Raw genomic sequence first — 21,575 nt, forward strand, 5'->3', positions numbered from 1 at the left:
GCAGTGTGCCCTTGGTGCCAAGAAGGCCAACAGCATATTGGGCTGCATTAGTAGGAGCATTACCAGCAGATCAAAGGAAGTGATGTTGAGGCCACACCTGGAATATTGCATCCAGTTTTGGTCCCCCCCCCCCCCCAGAAAGGATGTGGACAAATTGGAGAGAGTCCAGCAGAGGGCAATGAAAATAATTAGGGGGCTGGAGCACATGACTTATGAGGAGAGGCTGAGGGAACTGGGGTTATTTAGTCTGCAGAAGAGAAGAGTGTCAGGGTTATCTCCCCATTCCGAACTCTGGGGTACAGATGTGGGGACCTGCATGAAAGACCCCCCTAAGCTTATTTCTAAGCAGCTTAGGTTAAAAACTTCCCCAAGGGAAAAATTCCCTTTCTTGTCCTGGGACGGTATTGCTCCCACCACCAAGTGATTTAGACAAAAATTCAGGGAAGGGTCATTTGGATCCCTATCCCCCCAAACATCCCCCAAACCCCTTCACCTCCTTTCCTAGGGAGGCTTGAGAATAATATACCAACCAATTGTCTTTAATGTACGTACAGACCAGACCCTTTATCTTTAGGACACTAAAATCAATCAGGTTCTTAAAAGAAGAACTTTATTACAAAGAAAAAAGTAAAAGAATCACACCTGCAAAATCAGGATGGAAGGTAACTTTACCGGGTAAATAAAAAGATTTAAAACACAGAGGATTCCCCTCTGACTCTGCTTCCCAGTTACAAAACAGGAATGAAATTACTTCTTAGCATAGGGAAAATTCACAAGCTAAAACAAAAGATAATCTAACGCATTTCCTTGCCTTACTTACATTTTTTTTTAATCTTAGATGAATCAATTCAGGTATGTTTTCAGGAGATGTTGTTCCTGCCTGGTCTCTCTCTCCATCTGGAGAGGGAACAAACAAAGAGCCCAAACAAAACCTCCCCCCACAGATTTGAAAGTATCTTCTTTTCTTATTGGTCCTTTTGGTCAGGTGCCAACAAGGTTATTTGAGCTTCTTAACCTCTGACAGGTAAAGTGATTTAGAACAGCTTCCCAGGAGGGATTCTATGTTACCCTTATCTCTATGTTTATGACAAAGCGTGAGGGGGGATTTGATAGCAGCCTTCAACTACCCGAAGGGGGGCGTTCCAAAGAGGATGGAGCTCGGCTGTTCTCAGTGGTGGCAGATGACAGAACAAGAAGCAATGGTCTCAAGTTGCAGTGGGGGAGGTCTAGGTTGGATATTAGGAAACACTATTTCACTAGGAGGGTGGTGAAGCACTGGAATGGGTTATCTAGAGTGGTGGTGGAATCTCCATCCTTAGAGGTTTTTAAGGCCCAGCTTGACAAATCCCTGGCTGGGATGAGTTAGTTGGTGTTGGTCCTGCTTTGAGAAGGGGGTTGGACTAGATACCTCCTGAGGTCTCTTCCAACCCTGATATTCTATGATTCTATCTGCACAGATTATATCTCATGCATCTGCAGTAGTCATAAAATCAATGCATTATGGAGAGACTTTCAAAGGCACTTCTGTTGATCTTTTTGCGTCTCTCCATTTTTGGGAGCCCAACAGCCCCTTTGGGTTATTTTTTCTGGGGGTATGTAAAATTATTGGGGATATTTTCAAAAGCACAATCTACTTACACCACTAGAAATGATGCTTTTTTTAAAAATTACACATTTCCTTTTTCAATTTACAGTAAAGCCACACAGACACACGGGGACAAATCCATTCCTGGTGTAAGTAGGTACAACTCCATTTCAATCAGTGCAATTGCACACACTTAATCCTGGCCTAAACTTGCTGTAAAAGCTTTAGTTAATATTTAAAATCTGCTGGCGAAGCAATTCACATTGTTGTTGTTTGGCTCTTAAGTGGGTGGAATCCAGGGAAGCTGAATTCACTCCCAACAGAGAAGCCGACTGTGCTTAGAAAGATTCAACAATCATGTCCGTGTCATTCATGAACGTATGGGACATTGCTCTTGAGCCGTATTAGCATTATTGTACATCCTTCAGTTTTCTAATTCAGCACAGTTGGCATCTTCAGTGGAGGACAGCACTTCCCACAACAAGATGGCAACATTTTCCATACTTGGGTGGCTCAAGGGCTTGGCTCTCGGTCACTTGTTCAAATACAGTGCTGGTAAATAGCAACTGAAAGTTGCTACAATCTGATGGCCGGTGAGTTTGTTAAATGAATTTCTGGTCTCGACTCAGTTCCTAGTGAAACACTGTCCACTGCACAACCCGTTTCCTGGCTGCAATCACAGCACATAGACCAAGAGTAGATGGGTTAGCAGAACTCTCCGTTTACCCACAGAATTGGTCTCTCCAGATCAGAGTTGAGGCATGTTGGTGGAGCAGGAAATGAGGGAATCTTGCACTGCTACTTGCTCTGTTCATAACTAGTGGACTTTGATCTCCAAGGACATCTTTTACTAAGAGCTCATTTGTTGTTCCATGGAGACTTGCATTTAATGGACATGTGAAATGCTGGTCACGCCTCTGTTAATTCCCACTCGCTCTTCCCCTAGCGATGACCAGGGTTGACTTTTGCGTAGATGTCATTGTCATCTCTCTGTTTTGGCCGTATCTTCACTTCCGTGTAAACAACCTCTTCCTCCGCTTTTGCGTCCCTTTTGTGGGAGTTCAAGTCAACGTAAGTCACCTCATCAGCTGGTGGAGGAGAAGACTGCAAAGCAAGAGGAAAATGAGTGAAGACTGCTCGTTCCTTTCATGCCCATATCGTACTGTTATAATGCTAGACCATCTGCCATTGACACAGGCATTGTAAAAGAGTGCGCTGACTTTTTAGGAAGCTATATTCTGAAACACCTCTAAAGTTCCTGGAGCATATGCTGCATTCTCCAGTATTTTGAGGTTTCTGGAGCTGCACAAGATTCCCCCGCCTTGAACTTCCCAGTCCCACTGCCTAGAACCAATGCTGCATTCTCTATTATCACTGAAGATCCTGTGCAATCACTAATTTATGTCTCTTTGGGTACATCTACACTACAGGGGGGAGTCGATTTAAGATACGCAAATTCAGCTACGTGAATAGCGTAGCTGAATTCGGCGTATCGCAGCCGACTTACCCTGTTGTGAGGACGGCGGCAAAATCGACTTCTGCGGCTTCCCGCCGGCGGCTCTTACTACCACCTCCCCTGGTGGAGTAAGAGCGCCGATTCGGGGATCGATTGTCGCGTCCCGACGGGACGCGATAAATCGATCCCCGAGAGGTCGATTTCTACCCGCCGATTCAGGCGGGTAGTATAGACCAGGCCTTTATCTTTGCTCTAAGGCTAATTAAATCTTGATTCCCCTCTAACTTTTTAAATGTCGTACCACCCCGATCCTATTCAGGACTAGTGCTGCATTTTCTGTTACTCTGACATTCTTGGAGCTGCAGTCTGTAAAAGCAGAACCGATTTCTTTATTACCTTGTATTCCTGGAGTTGATGCTCAACACCCAGTTCCCCTATGCTAGAGAGAAAAATTAAATGCGCTCTTATGATAAACTCTCCAACTCACCGTCTCCATCTGATTCATCTCTGCCTCTGACCTGCTTTGAAGTGGTTCTGGAAAAAAAATGAAGTTGTGGCCAGGCTGGTTATTCTCTGATGATCTTTGGGTCACTTAACTGAAGGAGTTAGTTGTCAGTCTCATTAGTTCATAGTGGAGCAGTATCTACAGCCCACACGTTCCCACCCGAGCAATTGCCTATAATTGGTGGCTTTGTTGGCAATCCAGCCAAAGGTGGAATAGACGTGGAGACTGAATCCACCTTTCACACCTTAGGGTGCTTCCTCAGGTCAGGGAGCAGACATAGAATAGTCCTACCATTGCCCAGGCCGTATCTGTGCTTAGGTATGAGACTTCACTGACTAGGGCTGCCAGTTCACCACCGCTGCTGTACGTTCACTGGCAAAAATACCCCAAATTACTCTTTATTCAGCTAAAGGAAGGACACTAAGAAGAATCTATCAGCATCTATTGCCATTTGCCCGGTACCGGGCAAATTAGTCGAAACAATAGTTAAGAATAAAATTGTCAGACATATAGAAAAACAAACTGTTGAGCAATAGTCAACACAGTTTCTGTGAAGGGAAATCGTGTCTTACTAATCTATTAGAGTTCTTTGAAGGGGTCAACAAACATGTGGACAAGGGGGATCCAGTGGACATAGTGTACTTAGATTTCCAGAAAGCCTTTGACAAGGTCCCTCACCAAAGGCTCTCAAGTAAAGTAAGTTGTCATGGGATAAAAGGGAAGGTCCTTTCATGGATTGAGAACCGGTTAAAAGACCGGGAACAAAGGGTAGGAATTAAAGGTAAATTCTCAGAATGGAGAGGGGTAACTAGTGGTGTTCCCCAAGGGTCAGTCCTAGGACCAATCCTATTCAACTTATTTATAAATGATCTGGAGAAAGGGGCAAAACAGTGAGGTGGCAAAGTTTGCAGATGATACTAAACTGCTCAAGATAGTTAAGACCAAAGCAGACTGTGAAGAACTTCAAAAAGATCTCACAAAACTAAGTGATTGGACAACAAAATGGCAAATGAAATGTAATGTGGATAAATGTAAAGTAATGCACATTGGAAAAAATAACCCCAACTATACATACACTATGATGGGGGCTAATTTAGCTACAAGTCAGGAAAAAGATCTTGGAGTCATCGTGGATAGTTCTCTGAAGATGTGCACGCAGTGTTAGGGATCATTAAAAAGGGGATAGAGAATAAGACTGAGAATATATTATTGCCCTTATATAAATTGATGGTACGCCCACATCTTGAATACTGCGTACAGATGTGGTCTCCTCATCTAAAAAAAGATATACTGGCACTAGAAAAGGTTCAGAAAAGGGCAACTAAAATGATTAGGGTTTGGAACGGGTCCCATATGAGGAGAGATTAAAGAGGCTAGGACTCTTCAGCTTGGAAAAGAGGAGACTAAGGGGGGGATATGATAGAGGTATATAAAATCATAGGTGATGTGGAGAAAGTGGATAAGGAAAAGTTATTTACTTATTCCCATAATACAAGAACTAGGGGTCACCAAATGAAATTAATAGGCAGCAGGTTTAAAACAAATACAAGGAAGTTCTTCTTCAGGCAGCGCACAGTCAACTTGTGGAACTCCTTACCTGAGGAGGTTGTGAAGGCTAGGACTATAACAGCGTTTAAAAGAGAACTGGATAAATTCATGGTGGTTAAGTCCATTAATGGCTATTAGCCAGGATGGATAAGGAATGGTGTCCCTAGCCTCTGTTTGTCAGAGGATGGAGATGGATGGCAGGAGAGAGATCACTTGATCATTACCTGTTAGATTCACTCCCTCTGGGGCACCTGGCATTGGCCACTGTCGGTAGACAGGATACTGGGCTGGATGGACCTTTGGTCTGACCCGGTACAGCCTTTATGTTCTTATGTTATACTATGAGCTCCCCTCATGCAGAAATTGCTTACATTTATTGTCCAAGTAAATCTTACCTTTGGAGCACTGTCTCCATCTCCACAAAAGGATACCGAGCACCAGCAAGAAGAGAAGTGTCCCAGCCACAGCCCCAGGAACAATGTAAGAGCTCATTGGCCTTTGGTCAGGTGCTGTTGAAAGAAACATTAATTAGCTGCTGTCCTACTAGACGGGGCTACAGAGGCAGGGGAAGTTGAGTTATTACACTCCCATCACCTCTAGTTCTAGGGAAAGACAACATAGGTTGGGTCATGCATTACCACCTCTACAGGAGTCCTGCTGGATAGGGGCAGGGGACGATGCTGTGAGCTAGGTCACTAGACCCCCACCACCACCCGAGGAGTCCCGCGGCAGAACAGCCGAAGGAGAAAAGCAAACTGGGTTGCTGCTCCACCACTACTGAATAACCGACACCAACCTGGTGGATTCATTTGTCAGAAGATGGTATTTGCAGTGGGCTAATCAGTTAGGCTAAAGTAAGGAGAAGCTTACACCCTCACCCAGAATCAAACTGGAACCTGTGCTGAGGTTCAACAAGATTTCCCTCATTAAAAAAAAAAAGACAGTATTCTACAGTTATGGTCCAAAACACTGCAGCTTACAATAGTGGTGCTGCCGTGAGTGGGTTTTTAGGGCTGTCCTCTAGACATGTCTTGTTTTTGTCCAAGACTGAAAGCAGAATCAGCAATATACCGAGAGGCATTTCCATCCCGCTCAAAATTGGGAAATACTGAAAATCTTCTTACGCGAGAGCCTGTCATGGTGAAACTGACTGTTCAATACGGGCGAGAAGAGCTTCTGAACCTGGAGGTGCTTCTCCGAACCTCTGAACCCTTTGTGATTCACCCATCACCGAGTGGCTCCGAGAATTCTGGTGGGCAGCAATGCTGTGCTGCTGTGCGAGGGACATCGGGGGGGGGGGAGGCTTGCAAGTACTTGGATGTCAAAAAAAAAAAAAAAAAAAAAAAAGATGGGCAGGATCTGGAAAGCCACCGGGAATCACTGACTTCTCACTGCAAATCTCTTCATAGCTTTGCCTTCCCCTTCTGTTTGCCAGCAACTCCTGTCCCATCAATATCACCCCATGCAAAGTATTAGCATCAACTCTTCCTTTCCTAGTCCTTATTCTTCCCTAGGAAATAGAGTGAAGATCTGAGAGGACAATGCTGCTATTTACCATGGATGGTCACTCTGGTTCCATTTCCACCACCATTTTTACCAAAGTCACATCTGTAAAGCCCAGAGTCGTTCCTATTGATTTTGATCAAGGTGAGAGAGGCCAGGCCCTTCGAGGAATCTAGAGCTGTTGTGACAATGCCTGTTCCGTTCTTCAACTCTTTCTCGTGTCCATCAGCCCCCTTCTTATACCATGTAACACTGTACGTGGTGCTGGAGTCTTTCACCACCTTGAATCTACACTCTACAGTGAGCTTTTCTCCTTCCGATCCATTCATTACGGCAGGCGTCTGATTCACCAGCAGGTCAACAGCTGCAGAGAGAGAAGCACAAGTGACTGTACCTTGGTGCAGGAACATTTCAGTTGACTGGTGTATGTATATATATTAAATGTCATGGATAAAGATGACTGGGCAAGATCTCCAATGGGAGGAAGCAAGATTGCTACTGTGGGTGGAGGGTGTTTCTGCAGGGCTCTGCCACTAATTAGTTCTTATTTGTTTGCTTTTGGTTCCTCTTTACTCAAGAAGCACGTGGAGATTCTTGGGTGCCTTGTGTTTCGGTCTGGCTAGAATTACAGGTCTTTCGTAGAAAATAGGTTCTTTTTTCCACACTCAGAGGCTCGGGAGGAGTTCTTGCTACAGCCCTCGTACCTGGGGTGGGGGTAATTTTAAGAAACTCTCCGTGACAGCTGCGTTCAGGGTTTCTTCCTATCCCAGTTGTGAAGTTCCAGAGCCTTTGCTGGTGTAAATCAGCAGCATCACTCCCTTGGTATCAGCTGAGGATTTGGCTCACGGATCTGATGTGAAGGACACTATTTGCAAGCAGGACTTGCCGGTGTAGGACATTCATTGAAATGTTCTCGAATGCTCTGGTCCTGCTATTTCAACCCAATTTACTCACCATCATCCAAAACAAACTGCACTATGCTGGAAATTCTTCCCGGTTCTGGTTGTGGATCTAAGTTTTGTTTTGATTTTTGGGCAGAGGGAAGCTTGTCCTCTCAGCTACTGACTCACGTGATCAAAAGAAATCCTGACCCCTTGCTTCCTACAGCATCAAGAGCTCAGAACAAAGGGGAAGATCTGCCAGTGTCCCTCTGGCCCCGTCCCTTCCTGTTCATACTCTTTACTTAAAAAAAGTATTAGACCTCACGTTTGAATATGGAGCTCTGATATCCGTGGAAAAACAATACCTTCCTGCAAGCAAAGAAGGATTGTATTAGGCTTTGTAAAACATTCTTCCTCTTAAGACGGCCCCAATGGTTCGTCGACATAGCTCATAATGCCCCATTATGGATCCACATAGAACAGGAACCCCCGCTCTACTGTGGTGTTTAAGGTCCATGTATCCCAGATATTCACAGGAACGATCACTGGAAATTGATGCTACCCAAAGAATCTAGCAGCCAGACTAAAATGTCGTCCATTGACATATGAAGAGTCAATACTCTTGGGCATTTCAGCCCCGCTAATTGGAGTCAAATCAATGATGGGGAAGCAGGGGTTAGAGAAGAGTCCTCTGTTCCCATACCAAGTTCCTCCCCCCGCCCCATGATCATTTTAAAACCTTTAAGGAGCTGCAGGGTTGGCAATTCCTCCAGATGAGACATTGGTTAGTCAATAGCAACCCAATGCAGAAGAAACCCTGGTATATGCAGACTTATAAGAGTAATAGGGCAGCATGCCAAGCCCACGACATCTATACAGCCTTATTTAATGAAGGCCAATTGCAAATATTCAGAAATGCTTCAACAGAGCTGGAGTCAGGAATTCCCCCACCAGCACCACAATGACAAAATTATTATGTAGATTATGGGTCTGTTGAACAGTGGCAGGTGAGAAGCCAGAACATTTAATATTCTAGTAACATGAGAAGTCTGAATAGACAGTAATAGAATAAGCTGGTTTCTCATGATCACTATTCAAATGCTAGTACTTACCCATAAGGTGGGTGAGGTAACATCTTTTATTGGGACAACTTGAGAGAGACAAGGTTTCGAACTTACTCAGAGCTCTTCTTCTTCAGCTTTGGGGAAACCTAGCCTTTGTCTACATTACCACTTGTGCTGGTGAAGCTTATGTCAGTCAGGGGGGTGGTTTTTTCATGACTGACAAAAGTTTTACCGGCAAACGTGTTAGTGTGGACAGCACCATGTCCGCAGGAGAGCTTCTCCTGCCGACAGAGCTAACACCGCTCGTTGGCACAGGATAGGGGCTGGAACTAGGAGTGCCTGCTCTGGTATAGAGTGGTGCCCCCAGGACTCTCCCTGGAGACTCTTTGCCTTATCAGTTCTTATTGCCCCAGCTCGGTCACGCCTGCAAGTTCAGTCCCCTTCTGGGGTAACAAAATCCAGCAAATGGCCCTCTGCGGGGTCCTCAGCCCTTTAAATTCCAGCCCTGTGCTTGGGCGTCTAAATAAACTTCTCCCCTTCTCAGGGCTTTGGCCACCCTGACCCAGGCCCACCCACTACTCCGGGTCCCAAGCCAGGGACTCTACAAATAGCAGCCACGTGCTGCTTCCTGTCATAGTTGCTGCTGTTGTTCCCTGGGCTGCTTCCCATGTAGTCCCTTCCTCTTCACCCTTATCTCAGGGCTGAACTTCTTAACTCCTCTTTTTCCTTACCAAATGTCAATGCCACCAGAATCCATCTTCTGTTCTCCCTTGAGCTTCGTCAGGGAGCACCCTTCCTTACTCCTCTGGTCCCTGCCAGGAACTGACCTGCTCAGGCCCAGCAGTTCCTTTTAACTGAGCCTGCTGTGCTCTGATTGGCTGCTTCCCTGCAGCCTTTCTAGGCAGGTCTGGAGGACCCACTTTCACTGCTCCTTTTATGGCGCCTGCTACACACACTCACCCACCTTGTCTCTCTAACATCCAGGGCCCCACACGGCTACAACAACACTCCATAATTTACACACAGCCTATCTCTGAGATAACACTGCGTCTCCCTGTCCTAGGCTAGGAAGTAGCTGTGGGGTTTCAGTGACCATGTGGGAAGTGTGAGTCAGTGGTGAACACAGTGTACTATCCTGACAATGCAGATCAGAGGAGATAATGCTGCTGTTTACCCTGGATCGTCACTCTGGTTCCATTCCCACGGCCATTTTTACCGAAGTCACATCTGTAGAACCCAGAATCACTCACGCTGGCTTTAGTCAAGGTCAGAGACGCCAGGCCCGTTGAGAAATCTAGAGTTGTTGTGACTGAGCCCGTTTCGTTTTTCAGCTCCTTCTCGTCTCCATCGGTCCCATTTTTATACCATTTAACAGAGTACTTGGTGCTGGGTTTCTCCAGGGCCCTGAATCTACATTCTATGGTCAGCTTTTTTCCTTCCTCTTCCTTGACACAGGCAGGGCTCTGATTCACCAGCAGGTCAACAGCTGCAGAGAGAGAGAAACACAAGTGACTTCACCTTGATGCAGAAACACGTCAATCAGCTGAATGGGAGAATGGCAATGAGGAAATTAAAACTGGTTGACGTTGGAAAGATGCTCAAGGACAGTTACTGAGCCTGGAGTGCGGGATGGGATTCGGGTCCTTGGATCTTTGAGGTTTGCGCACTCTATCAGCTGCTTCAGTAGAACAGAGGAGACAAAGGAACTGCGCATTGAGAATCCAATTCCATTTCTCTTGTGTTAGAGTTTCAGACAAATTGTCCTCAGACTAATGTGTCTGGAAACAACCTCAAATTTGCATGTACAAACAAATCATCTCATTTCTGTTCATGCATTAAACCTGCCCCATGCTGACATTTCCAACTGTGACTCAGAACTATCACAGGTGAATACTGGCATGCCGGGCGTCAGAACATTTACCAGGCACACCCTGATCTTGTGCTAGGCGCTGTACATACACGTAGAGAGCCAGTCCCTGCTCCAAGGAGTTTAAAGTCTAAATAGACAAGACAGACAGAAGCTGGGAGAGGAAATATTATCTCCTTTTTGGAGGCACAGGGAGACGAAATGACTTGCCTGAGGTCATACAGGCAGTCTGTGACGGTCAGAAATAAAATGAAAACCTCCTAACTCCTAGTCTCCAGCTCTAACCGCTACCATATACTGCCTTTCTGCACTGCCTCTGCTGTTCCCATCTGCAACAGGGCGCCTGCCCCCTGGGCTGGAGAGCCTGGGCTAAGCTAACCCTGATTACAGGATCAGTCCCACCGGAGAGGAATCAGGTGCTTCCACTACAAAAGAAGCAGGAAGCTGCTGAGAAGGGGGCAAGCCCATGAAATTGTGGCCATATGTGTGGACACTGCAGCGAGTGAGACGACTCCTGCAGGGTTCTGAGCCAGCAGGGGAGAAGCTCAAGAAGCTGGAGAAAGTGAGGAAAGCTCTCCAGGCGGGGAGGCCTGGGAGAGACTGCCCAGGCCCAGTGGGAAAGGCCTGTGGAGGAGGACAAACACCAGGTAGGAGGTGCTGGGAAGCAGGAAGACAGTCCCTCGGGGAGGTAGGGCTGTGCCCAGCTGAAACTGGGATGAAGACTGGGTGAGTTTGTGTTCTATTTTTGAAAGAGTCTGTGTTGTTTTGGATTATCAGGAGCGAGATGCTGCACTGGGGCCTAGAGAGCCAATATGCCCCTGGGGACTCGATTTATTGGACTACAGGTGGTGATGGTTTGAATTACCTTTAAACCGAGTGAGTTGTTAAAGGGCCCTGACGGGGGGAAACAGGCTTGAGCCCCACTGCCCATGGCTGAAGCCCTCGGGCTTCGGCTTTGGTCCCAGGCCCCAGCAAGTCTAGGCTAACCCTAGCGACTCCATGAAAATGGGGTCGTGACCCAGTTTGGGGTCCTCTCCCACAGTTTGAGAACCACTAAACCAGGGGTCTCAAAGTCCCGGCCCGCAGGCCATCTGCAGCCTGAGAATCTCCCCACTGCGGCCGGTCCATGGAGGAGAGACGTAGGCAGACACGCTGCCAGTAATGTCTGCTGTCAGCACTGCTCCCCATAGCTCCCATTGGCTGGGGGGAGAGACCATCATTAGTTGCCGGGCAGAGTCAGCCATGGAGGCAGCATCATTTTTTCCACAACGGATATAAACAAGTCAATATACCGAACACAACTATCTGATGCCCACCTTGCTCCAATCCTGAAGGGTTCAACTGCTCAGTCACTGAGGCCAAACATCAACAAACTGACTGAACTGAAGCATTGCCAGGTGTCTGGCAAACACTAAAAACTCTCTGGCAGGCGAAATATTGTATAAAGTTGTTTGACAGTTTTAATATTTCTAAGAAATTCAAATTAAAAAATACAATATAAAAGTTTACTTTTCTGAACACCATCTTCAGTGACATTATTGGCCTGCTGGGAAGATTTGAGGACTGGCCCTAGCCCTAAGGTAAATTGAATTTGAGACCTCTGCACTAAACCATCCAAGACCGATCCTCTCCACCCTCCTTTTGAAAACCTCCAGTGAAGGAGCTTCCACAACCTCCCGAGGTGTCTGTTCCATGCTCGGAATTAGGAAGTTTTTTCTGAGATTTAATCTAAATCTGCTGTGCTGTAGTTTGAACCCATTGCCTCTTGTCCTGCCCTCTGTGGCAAAAGAGAACAACTTTTCTCCATCTTTTTTGTGGCACCGTTCAAGGATTTGAAGATCGCTATCATGTCCCCTGCCTTAATCTTCTCTTTTTCCAAACTACACAGACCAGCCGTTGCTCATATGGCTGCATTCCATCCCTTTGATCATCTTTGTCGCTTGCCTCTGGATCCATTCCAGCTTTTCTACATACTTTCCATACAGGGATGTGTTCAATGATGGATGAAGATGTTCTCACAGAAAAAGAAGCAACTCTTTAGCCATAAGATCGGTTTAGCTCTGGGTGCAGATGGACATTGGGGGCTGCTTCTTATCCCATCCAGTGCAGTGGTGAGTTAGGTTCATCACCCTCCTCAATGTTCTTATGACATGTCTGAGTCCTGGGAGATTCTGAACACCCCTCTCCAGGGGCATTTGGGGGCAATTTTCAAAAGTGCCTATGTGACTTAGGAGCCTAAGTCCTGTTGGCAAAAGTGACTGATTTCAATGGCAGTTAGGTGCTTTTGAAAATCCCAACTACAACTTTTGGTGCCTAAATTCCTTTAAAAATCTGGCCCTGAGTGCCTAAATTCCCTTTGAAAATTGGAGGCTCCTAAATCACTTGGGTACTTTGAACTATATTACCTTCAGTTCCTCACAGACTGGAGCCCATATTTTTATGGGTTATATACTGTACACACCTGAGAATTCATACCCGCTTTTGCCAGCTACAGTCGTTCATTCTCTGACCTTTAGGCTGCCATTCACTCTCTCTCACACCGTGAAGAGCGGATAGGAAAATACTGGTACTTACGAGTGATGGTCACTTGGGTTCCGGCTCCTGACGCAGACCAGTTCCTCGCTGTGCTCCCCACCTCACACACGTAGGTTCCTGTATCGGTTACATTCACGTTCTTCAGAGTGAACGAAGCAAAACCCTTTTCCAAAGCCAGGGCTGCTGGGTCCCCGACTCTTTCGCTCATCAGCTCCTTCTTCGTTCCCCCAGTTCCGCTATGTTTATACCATTTCACATACAAGGTCTTGTGTTTATTCCATACCGTGAATCTACACTCCATGGTGAGGTCTGACCCTTCTGACACAGGGATATTGGCTGGGGTCTGATTCACCATCAGCTCGGGAAAATCTGCAGGAGAGAAACAGACGATTGCACCTTGATTCAGGAGAATTTCAGTGGCAATGGCTGGTGCCTGGGGATTTATTAAAAGAAATGTCTCCCCCTCCAGTATTTTGTGTTCTTTTCCCAGCCTGGCCATTTAACATCCCCTGCTTCTCAGAGGTTAAAGTGATGCTTTCACTTAGTTCCATTCATAGCTTTATGATGCCTGGCAGGACCAGCAAACCGTCCCCCCACCTACCGGCCTACCGGGCTCTGTCTTGCAAGGAGTTTAGTACTTGTGGGCAGGCGTGAAGCACCCTCAGCTCCCATTGAAGGTGGAACTGAAGACACTCAACACCTTCCAGGAGATGTGTGCTCTTGTTCTCACTCGCTCGCCCCCATTTCCCCAAGAAGATCAGGCAGGAAACTCTCTGGCACTTACTCTCAATGGTCACTTGGGTTCCTGGTCCATTCCCAGAGAGGTTCCTTGCTGTGATCCCAACCTCACACACGTAGGTTCCTGTATTAGATGAATTCGTATTCTTCAAAGTGAGAGAGGCAAACCCATTGTCCAAATGCAGGGTTGTGATCACATCATTGTCATTCACCAGCTCTTTCTTTAGTCCCTCAGTCCCATAGTTATACCATCGCACATACATGGTGCTGTGGTTATTGACTGTCTTGAATGTACAATTCATGGTAAGTTCTGTGCCTTCTAAACCACTGACACTGGTTGGGGTTTGATTCACCATCAGGTCGGTAATTTCTACAGAAAGACAAACACAGATGATGGCACCTTCATTGAGAAATAGTTCAATGTGCCACCAGACAAGGCCAGATGTATAAAATGAATCTCTCCAGTCCTGTCATTTAATGTCCTTTTCCAAACCTGCCTATTATAGTTTCCCCTGCTTGTTAAGAGTTTAAACTGATGTTCTTTCGTTTGGCCCCATATAGAGCTGTTTCGTGCATGTCAAGACTTTTCTGCTCTGTTTAATGAGCAGGTAACCCCAGAAGCTTCAGTTTAGACAAAACCCCTCCAGCAATGTGACGTCTTACCCGAACCTTGTGTATGCCTGACATGCCTGCCAAATTCCTTACACTCAAACCCTTCTTGAGACCTATTTCCCTCCACCAGCCCAATGCAGGGCAAGAGAGAGGGTGGCCAATTCTCCTTTGTTACAGATAAATGGGATTCACTGAAGGACGTGGAATGGGCAGTTCTGAGAAGTGATGCACTTCTGCTGGCAATGGCAGGGGAGTGAGGATCGGGGTGCAACCGTTTTTCTGGGCAGGCCTGTGCTTACAGCATAGCGAGAGAGTGTCAGCAAGTCTTTAGCGCTGGTTTTACTGGTGGAAATTTCAGCAGCTCCAGGGCTAGGCGGCAGCTGAGCAGTGGTTTTGAGGATCTCCATGGCCCCCAGATGTTGGATTTAAGGGCCTAAAGCCCTGTGTGGATTTAGTCCTTTAATCTCTCTGTGTCTCACTTCCCAATCTACTGTTAGGAAGTCTGCCAGTTCTCCCCCTTTTTTCTGTCTTGTCTGTTAGAGTGTAAATTCTTTGCCTCAGGGGCTCTCGCACTATGTCCATGTACAGTGGAGATGATTGAAAATGTTCTGGCAAAACTTACCTTAGATTGAAAATGCCAATGCACTGACGAGAACTGATTCACCAAATCTACTACAGATTTGACTCCACTTTCGTCAAAACACACACCGGTTTCTGTTGGTGTTCCAAGAGCCACAGGGTTAAAAAAAGAACCAGATAAGTGCCTGGAGGATGGTCCATCAATGGCTATTAGCCAGGATGGGCGGGGATGGGGATGCCAGAAGTTGGGAATGGGCGACGGGGCTGGATCACTTGATGATGACCTGTTCTGTTCATTCCCTCTGGGGCACCTGGCATTGGCCACTGTCAGAAGACAGGATACTGGGCTAGATGGACCTTTGGTCTCACCCAGTCTGGCCGTTCTTATGTTCTTGTGTCCCGCGAGCCCCAGCTCGGGGAGTCGGGAGTCGAGTCTTGGGGCTCTTGTTGTCTGCTTGGCTCCCTGCTCGAGCCAGGGCTCTTGGCGCTTCCAGTGTCCCTGCCATGGAGCTGGAAGCCTGGAAGTTCCAGGACCAGCTCCCAAGGGTGCAGCTCTGGGGTAGCTTCGCCATGCAGACTGCCCCAGGCTGGAGATCCCAGGTCCTCTAGAGTTCTGGGCCAGTGACTCCCCAGGTTGCTCTACTTGTAACTAGCCTCTGGGACTCTGGATTTTTCACACCCCTGAGCAACGTAGTTATGCCAACATAGATCTGTAGTGTAGACCAGTTCTATGTTTCCAGGAGCTGAAGAAGAGCTCTGCATAAGCTTGAAAGCTTGTCTCTCTCACTGACAGAAGTTGGTCCAATAGAAGATATTCCCTCACCCACCTAGTCTCTCAAGTTGCGTGTAAGGGCTCACAGGCTTAGCCAATTAGAAACCTCCCCTCACGCCCCATCTCAAAACAGTTTTTGAATATCTGGGGCTTGACCCTGCATTCCTTGTGCAGCCAAAGCCCCACAGAAATTAGTGGAATGCAGGATCAGGACCATTGTACGTACCACAGAATGTCCCCCAGTTTTGCCCACAGCTCTGCCCTTTACGCTTTGTGCTGCTCCATCTCCCCCAACACCACCAGCCCCAGCTCTCTGGAAGCAGGGCCGGCTCTGGCTTTTTGGCAGCCCCCAGCAAAAAAAAAAAAAAAAAACCTGCCGCACAGACGGAGCGCGGGTGCAGGGGAACCGGCTAGCGGGGGGGAGGGAGCGGGCAGGAGAGAGAGAGAAGGGGGCGGCCAGGGCTACAGCGGGGCGCTGCCACGTGGCCCCTCCCGTCGCAGCCTGCCGGGAGGGCTCCGCTCCGGTCGGCGGGGAGGGAAGGACGAGGACTGCCCTGCCAGGCTTGCTGCAGGGCGCTCCCGTCCTCCACGCCGCCGCCCCCTACAGGGCGACTGGAGCGGAACAACAACAACAACAAAAAGCGGCCGTGCCGCCCTAGGATTGGGCAGAATGCTGCCTCGTTCAATCTGCCGCCCCAAGCACCAGCTTGCTCAGCTGGTGCCTGGAGCCGGCCCTGTCTGGAACCAGCCAGTGTCCTGAGCTCCCCCGGAAGGGTTTTGTAGAACAGAGAAGGAAATGCTGGTACTTACCATCGATGGTCACTTGGGTTCCAGTCCCAGGAGATGTCCCATATTTGCTCCCAACCCCACATACGTAGGTTCCAGAATCCATGACATCGGCTTTCTTCACAGTGAGGGAAAGAGACCTCTTTTCTGTATCTGCTGATAACATGGTTCGATCTATTACACTGTTCACCTTTGCTGTTACATTGTTTCTGGTTTTACTCCAATCACCAAACCACTTGATAGAGTTATTGCTTGAGTTGAATGTACACTCGATGGTGAACTCTGATCCTTCCATTGCACGGATAGAAGGGGGTGTCTGATTCACCACAATGACAGCAGCAGTATTTTCTGCAGCTCCTGAAACACAAAGTTCAGTGTCACTATTTGAAATTATTGCAATGGAGGAAGAATTAAATCAAACAAAATTGTTTGCAAATGATCCACTGAAGAATGTTTCCATTTCTCTACAAGGAAGCCAAGTGCACGAGCAGGAACTCTCTGCTGAAGGTCACGGTATGAAGTTCAGAGCGGTGAGTGTGGAGGGCTCAGACTGGGCAGTTTGCACAGGCCCCACTGGCACTGTTAGCCAGCCTGTCCCACTGGCTCCAGCCTGCCATACGGGCTCCAGGGGGCCTCTCCCTAAGTGCCAGTGAGAGCACTGCCTGGCTCCTAGGGATCTAGAGAGAAGCCCAGATGCAGGGAATTGAGCCCCACGGTGGAACGTCTGCTTCCGGGAGGCAAATCTCAACAGCAATGGGCCAAACAGAGACTCGGGGGGGGGATTCAAAGAAGGGAGATAGAGATGGAGACATGAGACAAAAGGAATGTGGAGAGGGGAGAAGACAGAGGAAAAGAGAGAGCTGGGAGTGGAAAAGAAAGGATGGGAGAGAGAGAAAGAGAGTGTGTGCAAAGCAGAGGAGAGGGATAGAAATATGTAAGGGGCCTAAGGAAAGAGGAAGTAAAATAGACAAAGAAAAAGGAAATGAGGTGAGGAAGAAAGTCTGAGATGGAAGGAAAGGACATTTCACATTATTATTTATTCCCTTTGCACCCAGAATCCTCAACCACCCGTAGAGCCCCACTGTTTTAGGCCCAGTACATACATACTGTAAGAGACCATCCCTGCCTGAGGAGCTCACTGTCTAAACAAGGAGTGGGAGAAGAAAGACACAGAGGGGGAGTCTACATAGTCCCTATGCACCGGGGCGCCACCAGCCTGTTCCTGGTGTGGGGGCTGTGGGGGGCCAGACAGAAAATTGGGGGGCTGTGCCCCCCCCCCCTTGCCACAAGGCCCTGTCCCTCTCGTTGGCCCTGCCTCCTGGCCAGGTCGGAGGCAGGAATCGGGCAGTGTGGGGCGCTGGTTGTTCAGCCAGTAAGAGCTGCCCACGTGGAGGGATCTGACTCCAGGGCCAGCAGAGTCCTTGGGGAGCAGTGACTGTGGGGCCGGGGCCCAGGACCCTGGGCTGGAGCAGGTCAGTCTGGTCTGCTGAGGGAAGCTCTGAACCCTCCACCTGCCCTGGGCAGTGCGCCCTGGCGAGCGAGGACATGGCCAGGGGCTGCTCTCAGGCCCCCAGGTCCCTCACTCAGGCTTATTTCTCTGCTGCTGCTGGAGCTGGGCGCCTGGCCAGCAGCCACTGCTCTCTCCACTCTGCCTTGAGAGCTGGGCAGCTGGAGAGCAGCAGAAGCTACAGTGGAACTAAGGCACTTTTTGAGGTGGCTACAGCCCCTGAAACACCCCCCCCAGTGCAGCCCCTGCCTATGCATTAGACCACACTGCCTCCCCCTAATTATTATTATTTATTATTAAGCAGTACTGCTAACGAGCACAGCACTCTGCAGAACAAAGACCAGGATGATGCATTCTTGTCTTGTAGTGCTGATTAAATACTCCGCCTCTTCCCCAGGGCCCCCCCCCGCTCCTGCTCCGCCCGAACCCCGCCTCTTCCCACCCCAGCCCCACCCCCACTCCCCTGAAGACTCCAGAAGCAGTCAGGCCTGCACTCACTGGTAAGTGGAGTGACCCGGCCCCAGCCTGCTCCGCTCCCCCGGCTCCCAGCCGCACCACCGGTGAGTGCTGGGGGGCGGTTCCCCTCTGCAACCCCAGTACCCTTTCCGGCCTTTAACAAGACTTGCAGCCTGGGGGGTTTCTAGGCCAGAGCTCCCCATGGGGGTCAGGGAGGGAGCGCTCCCCAGCCGCACCTAGGGCCCTGCAGGCGGCCCCACTCGCAGCCCTGGTGTGGGTCCACTCCTAGCCTCATCCCCAGCCGCAGCCCCAGAGTCAGCCCCCAACTCCCAGCCCTGCTCCTGGCTGCGGCCCCGGTCCGAGCCATGGGTCCACTCCCAGCCACGGCCCCAGCCGTAGCTCCAACCCCGGCCTCAGCTCCCAGCCCCGACTGCAGCTCGGCTCTCTGCTCCCAGCTGCGGCTCCCAACCACGGTTCCTGGAGAGGGCCCAGACACGTTCCATTACGGGTAAGGGTGGGAATGATGGGAAAAGTTTGGGGACCCGCCTCAGGGAGCTGGCAGGGGAAGTGGGATGGGAACGCTGGAGTTAGCTGCAAAAGGGGGCTGGGCAAGGTGGAATCATTCCCAATGTGACTACTAAGCATGAGCAGGGGGACAAAATCTAGGGTGATCATAAAATAGCTTCTTTACCAGCTTTGCGGCCAAAATCTCCACAGAATTGTTTCCACAGACGTCAGTGGAGTTCTGCCAGCTGTGAATTCAGATCAGTCCATTGTTTTTTAATCTATGGCCAGGTCTGTGCTAGAAAAGCTTTGCTACTCTAACTACACCGGCAAACCCTCCTAGAGGAGACACAGCTCATAGCAGGGGGAAAGTGCTCTTGCTAGTACAGCTTCCACCAGCTCCTTCAGCAAAATAAGCTACACTGGCCACAGCACTTTCTGGCTGGTAGAGCATCTACACTGGGATTTGCTGATACAGAACGTCTTCACAAAAATCACACCTCTCAGTGACAGTGCTGTACCGGCAGGAGTTTCGAGTGTAGACCTGGCATAAGAAGTAAATGCTGTAAATTCATTTTCAATTATGATGCTCTGATCAAAACCAATAACACAGTCGTTACCTCTCTACGCCCTTTAATTCCACAGAAAGATTTGTTACAGTTCCTCCTTCCTTCCCCCGAAACACTCGCTTCTCTGAAAGAGCCAAACCCCCAAACTCACCCAGCCACGGAGACAGGAGAAGTGGCCAAAGCAGAGAGAGCCTTTCCAGCCGGGCTCTCATGTTCCTTCGAGAACCTTTCCCTGGCAGCGCTGTCAGGGGCCCTAATTGAGGAGGTGTCAGATCTGCTGCTAAAACAGCCGGTGCTCTTAGTTCTTGCAGCTCATTGACTGAGATAACCCCAGAGCCATTGTTGCACTCTCTCTCCAGGTCCCGTTTCCGCACTGTCCCTTACGAACTCTCCTCTGCTCAATGGTATTTTTATCTGCTGATTCATTGTTCCACATGTCAGTTTCCTGCCAGCATCCCCTGCCAACTTCCCTAGGGTTTTCTCACATTCTGTCTCCCTGAACGTTCTCAGATCACACAGTGAATTTAAAATTATTGCCGTTGAATTAATTTTTAAAACTTCCTCTCTCCTCTCCATCAAACTCTACACTAACCCGGCCTTTCAACGTTTGAAAGTATCAGACCAGCAATGTCCATGGCCCTGAATCTCCCTCGGCAAGGTCTGAGTCATTTCTATTCCAGTTGTATCCTCTCAGAGGGGGCGTGGATCAGGGTCTAGAATAACAATTATACTATGTAAAATACAGGTGTCATTCCCAAAGAGTGGTGCAGTGGGGTTGTAGTACAAAGAGTGAGCAAAATGGAGGGGCCGTTTTAACTTTGCTTTGGAAAATCTCATCAGGTTCTAGTCCCTTTTGCAAAACTAAACCCAAACCCAGCCCTGGGTCACACCCGAGTCCTATTTTATCTGAGCCCCCCCCAGATCAGGAAGGGTTTGGGTGGCAGTTCTGCTGTTGGCCCCTCACACTGACATGGTGCCTGCATATGGAAGGCCTGGGTAGCTGCAGAATTAAATCCATGATTAAGAATGAAAATCCCTGATACATGCCACCACATCCAGGAGATGTCAGACCCAGGTGCACAGATGTGATGTCCCTTCATACAAAATGATGCAACTTAACTCTGCACAGGAAATGACACACACCTGGCAATCTAAGTTTAAAAAGAAGAGTATGTTTTACCTAACGAGAAGAGCAGTGCAGTGTCCATTGGTAAATAAGCAATGCCCCAATGGAGGGTAAGCAAAGCACGGGGTCACCCCTGTGAAGGGAGGAGGAGAGCAGCTGTACCTGGTGTGATAAGGAATGTCCCTGGTGATCGTGTTTGGGAAGAAGACAACACCGTTGGCCATACATGTCTAGGTGTGAGCAATGCAACAGGTCTCAGCTGTCACAATGGAGGCAATGAAGTATGTCACACCTGCCAAGAGGAAGGCAATGCAGATGGGCCAAAGGAAATCTCACGGTACTTCAGACAAACTAAGGCGAGATCTACACTAGTGGCTGTATTCCGTGTCTAGGCGTGTGGTTGAGGAATCACCCGCCATTGTCCCCCCAGAAGCAAGTGTGCGCAGGCAAACAGAGAGTGAGGGAGCTAGGCCACCTGAGGGGTGCGGTGGTCATGACTCCAGCTGTGGCCAGGCCCCGTTCCCATGCCAACTGGCAGCATGGACGGGGATAAAGGGAGTGTACCAGGTCTTGAGTCTCAATAGTCCTCCAGTCCCACAATGCACTGAATCCTTTTCTGCCTGGTCCTTCCCCAATCTATAAAGGGCCGTGTCACCCGTTTTCACCCGTAGGTATGAATTGTGCTGACCACATCAGAACAGCTTTCTGCTGAACTCTTACTATCCACATACAAAGAGGAGCTGCACAGGACAGGGGTTTGGGGGTTAGGTCCAGGAAGGGGAAGTGGACACTAGTTATCTGAGGAAAAAGTTAGTCCCAGCAGTCCGCTCTCCCTTGGAAGATGACAAAATTCTCCTCTCCCTGTCCCTGGGGTCTGGCTTCTCCCTGCACTGAGCCATGCTGCACAAGGTCGGAAATGAGGGTGCGTAAGGAAGCCGGTCTGGCAGCTGGATAAACACAGTGCGATGTCCCTTTGCTATGG

General features: G+C 48.7%; 1 protein-coding gene across 1 annotated transcript; it reads right to left on the minus strand.

Moving 5' to 3' along the window:
* Positions 1-593: 593 nt before the first annotated feature.
* On the minus strand, positions 594-19,843 carry LOC101948559 (polymeric immunoglobulin receptor-like). The gene is made up of 9 exons (XM_065567779.1): positions 19,619-19,843; positions 16,456-16,788; positions 13,729-14,052; positions 12,984-13,313; positions 9,717-10,028; positions 6,650-6,961; positions 5,490-5,603; positions 3,529-3,575; positions 594-2,689 (listed from the first exon to the last, which is right to left on the minus strand). Exons 1-9 carry the CDS (start codon positions 19,677-19,679, stop codon positions 2,528-2,530), a joined length of 1,995 nt encoding a protein of 664 aa, XP_065423851.1. The 5' UTR covers positions 19,680-19,843; the 3' UTR covers positions 594-2,527.
* Positions 19,844-21,575: the final 1,732 nt, after the last annotated feature.

The sequence above is a fragment of the Chrysemys picta genome, chromosome 14 (genome assembly GCF_011386835.1).
Source record: "Chrysemys picta bellii isolate R12L10 chromosome 14, ASM1138683v2, whole genome shotgun sequence".
In the NCBI taxonomy this organism is placed as follows: domain Eukaryota; kingdom Metazoa; phylum Chordata; order Testudines; family Emydidae; genus Chrysemys; species Chrysemys picta.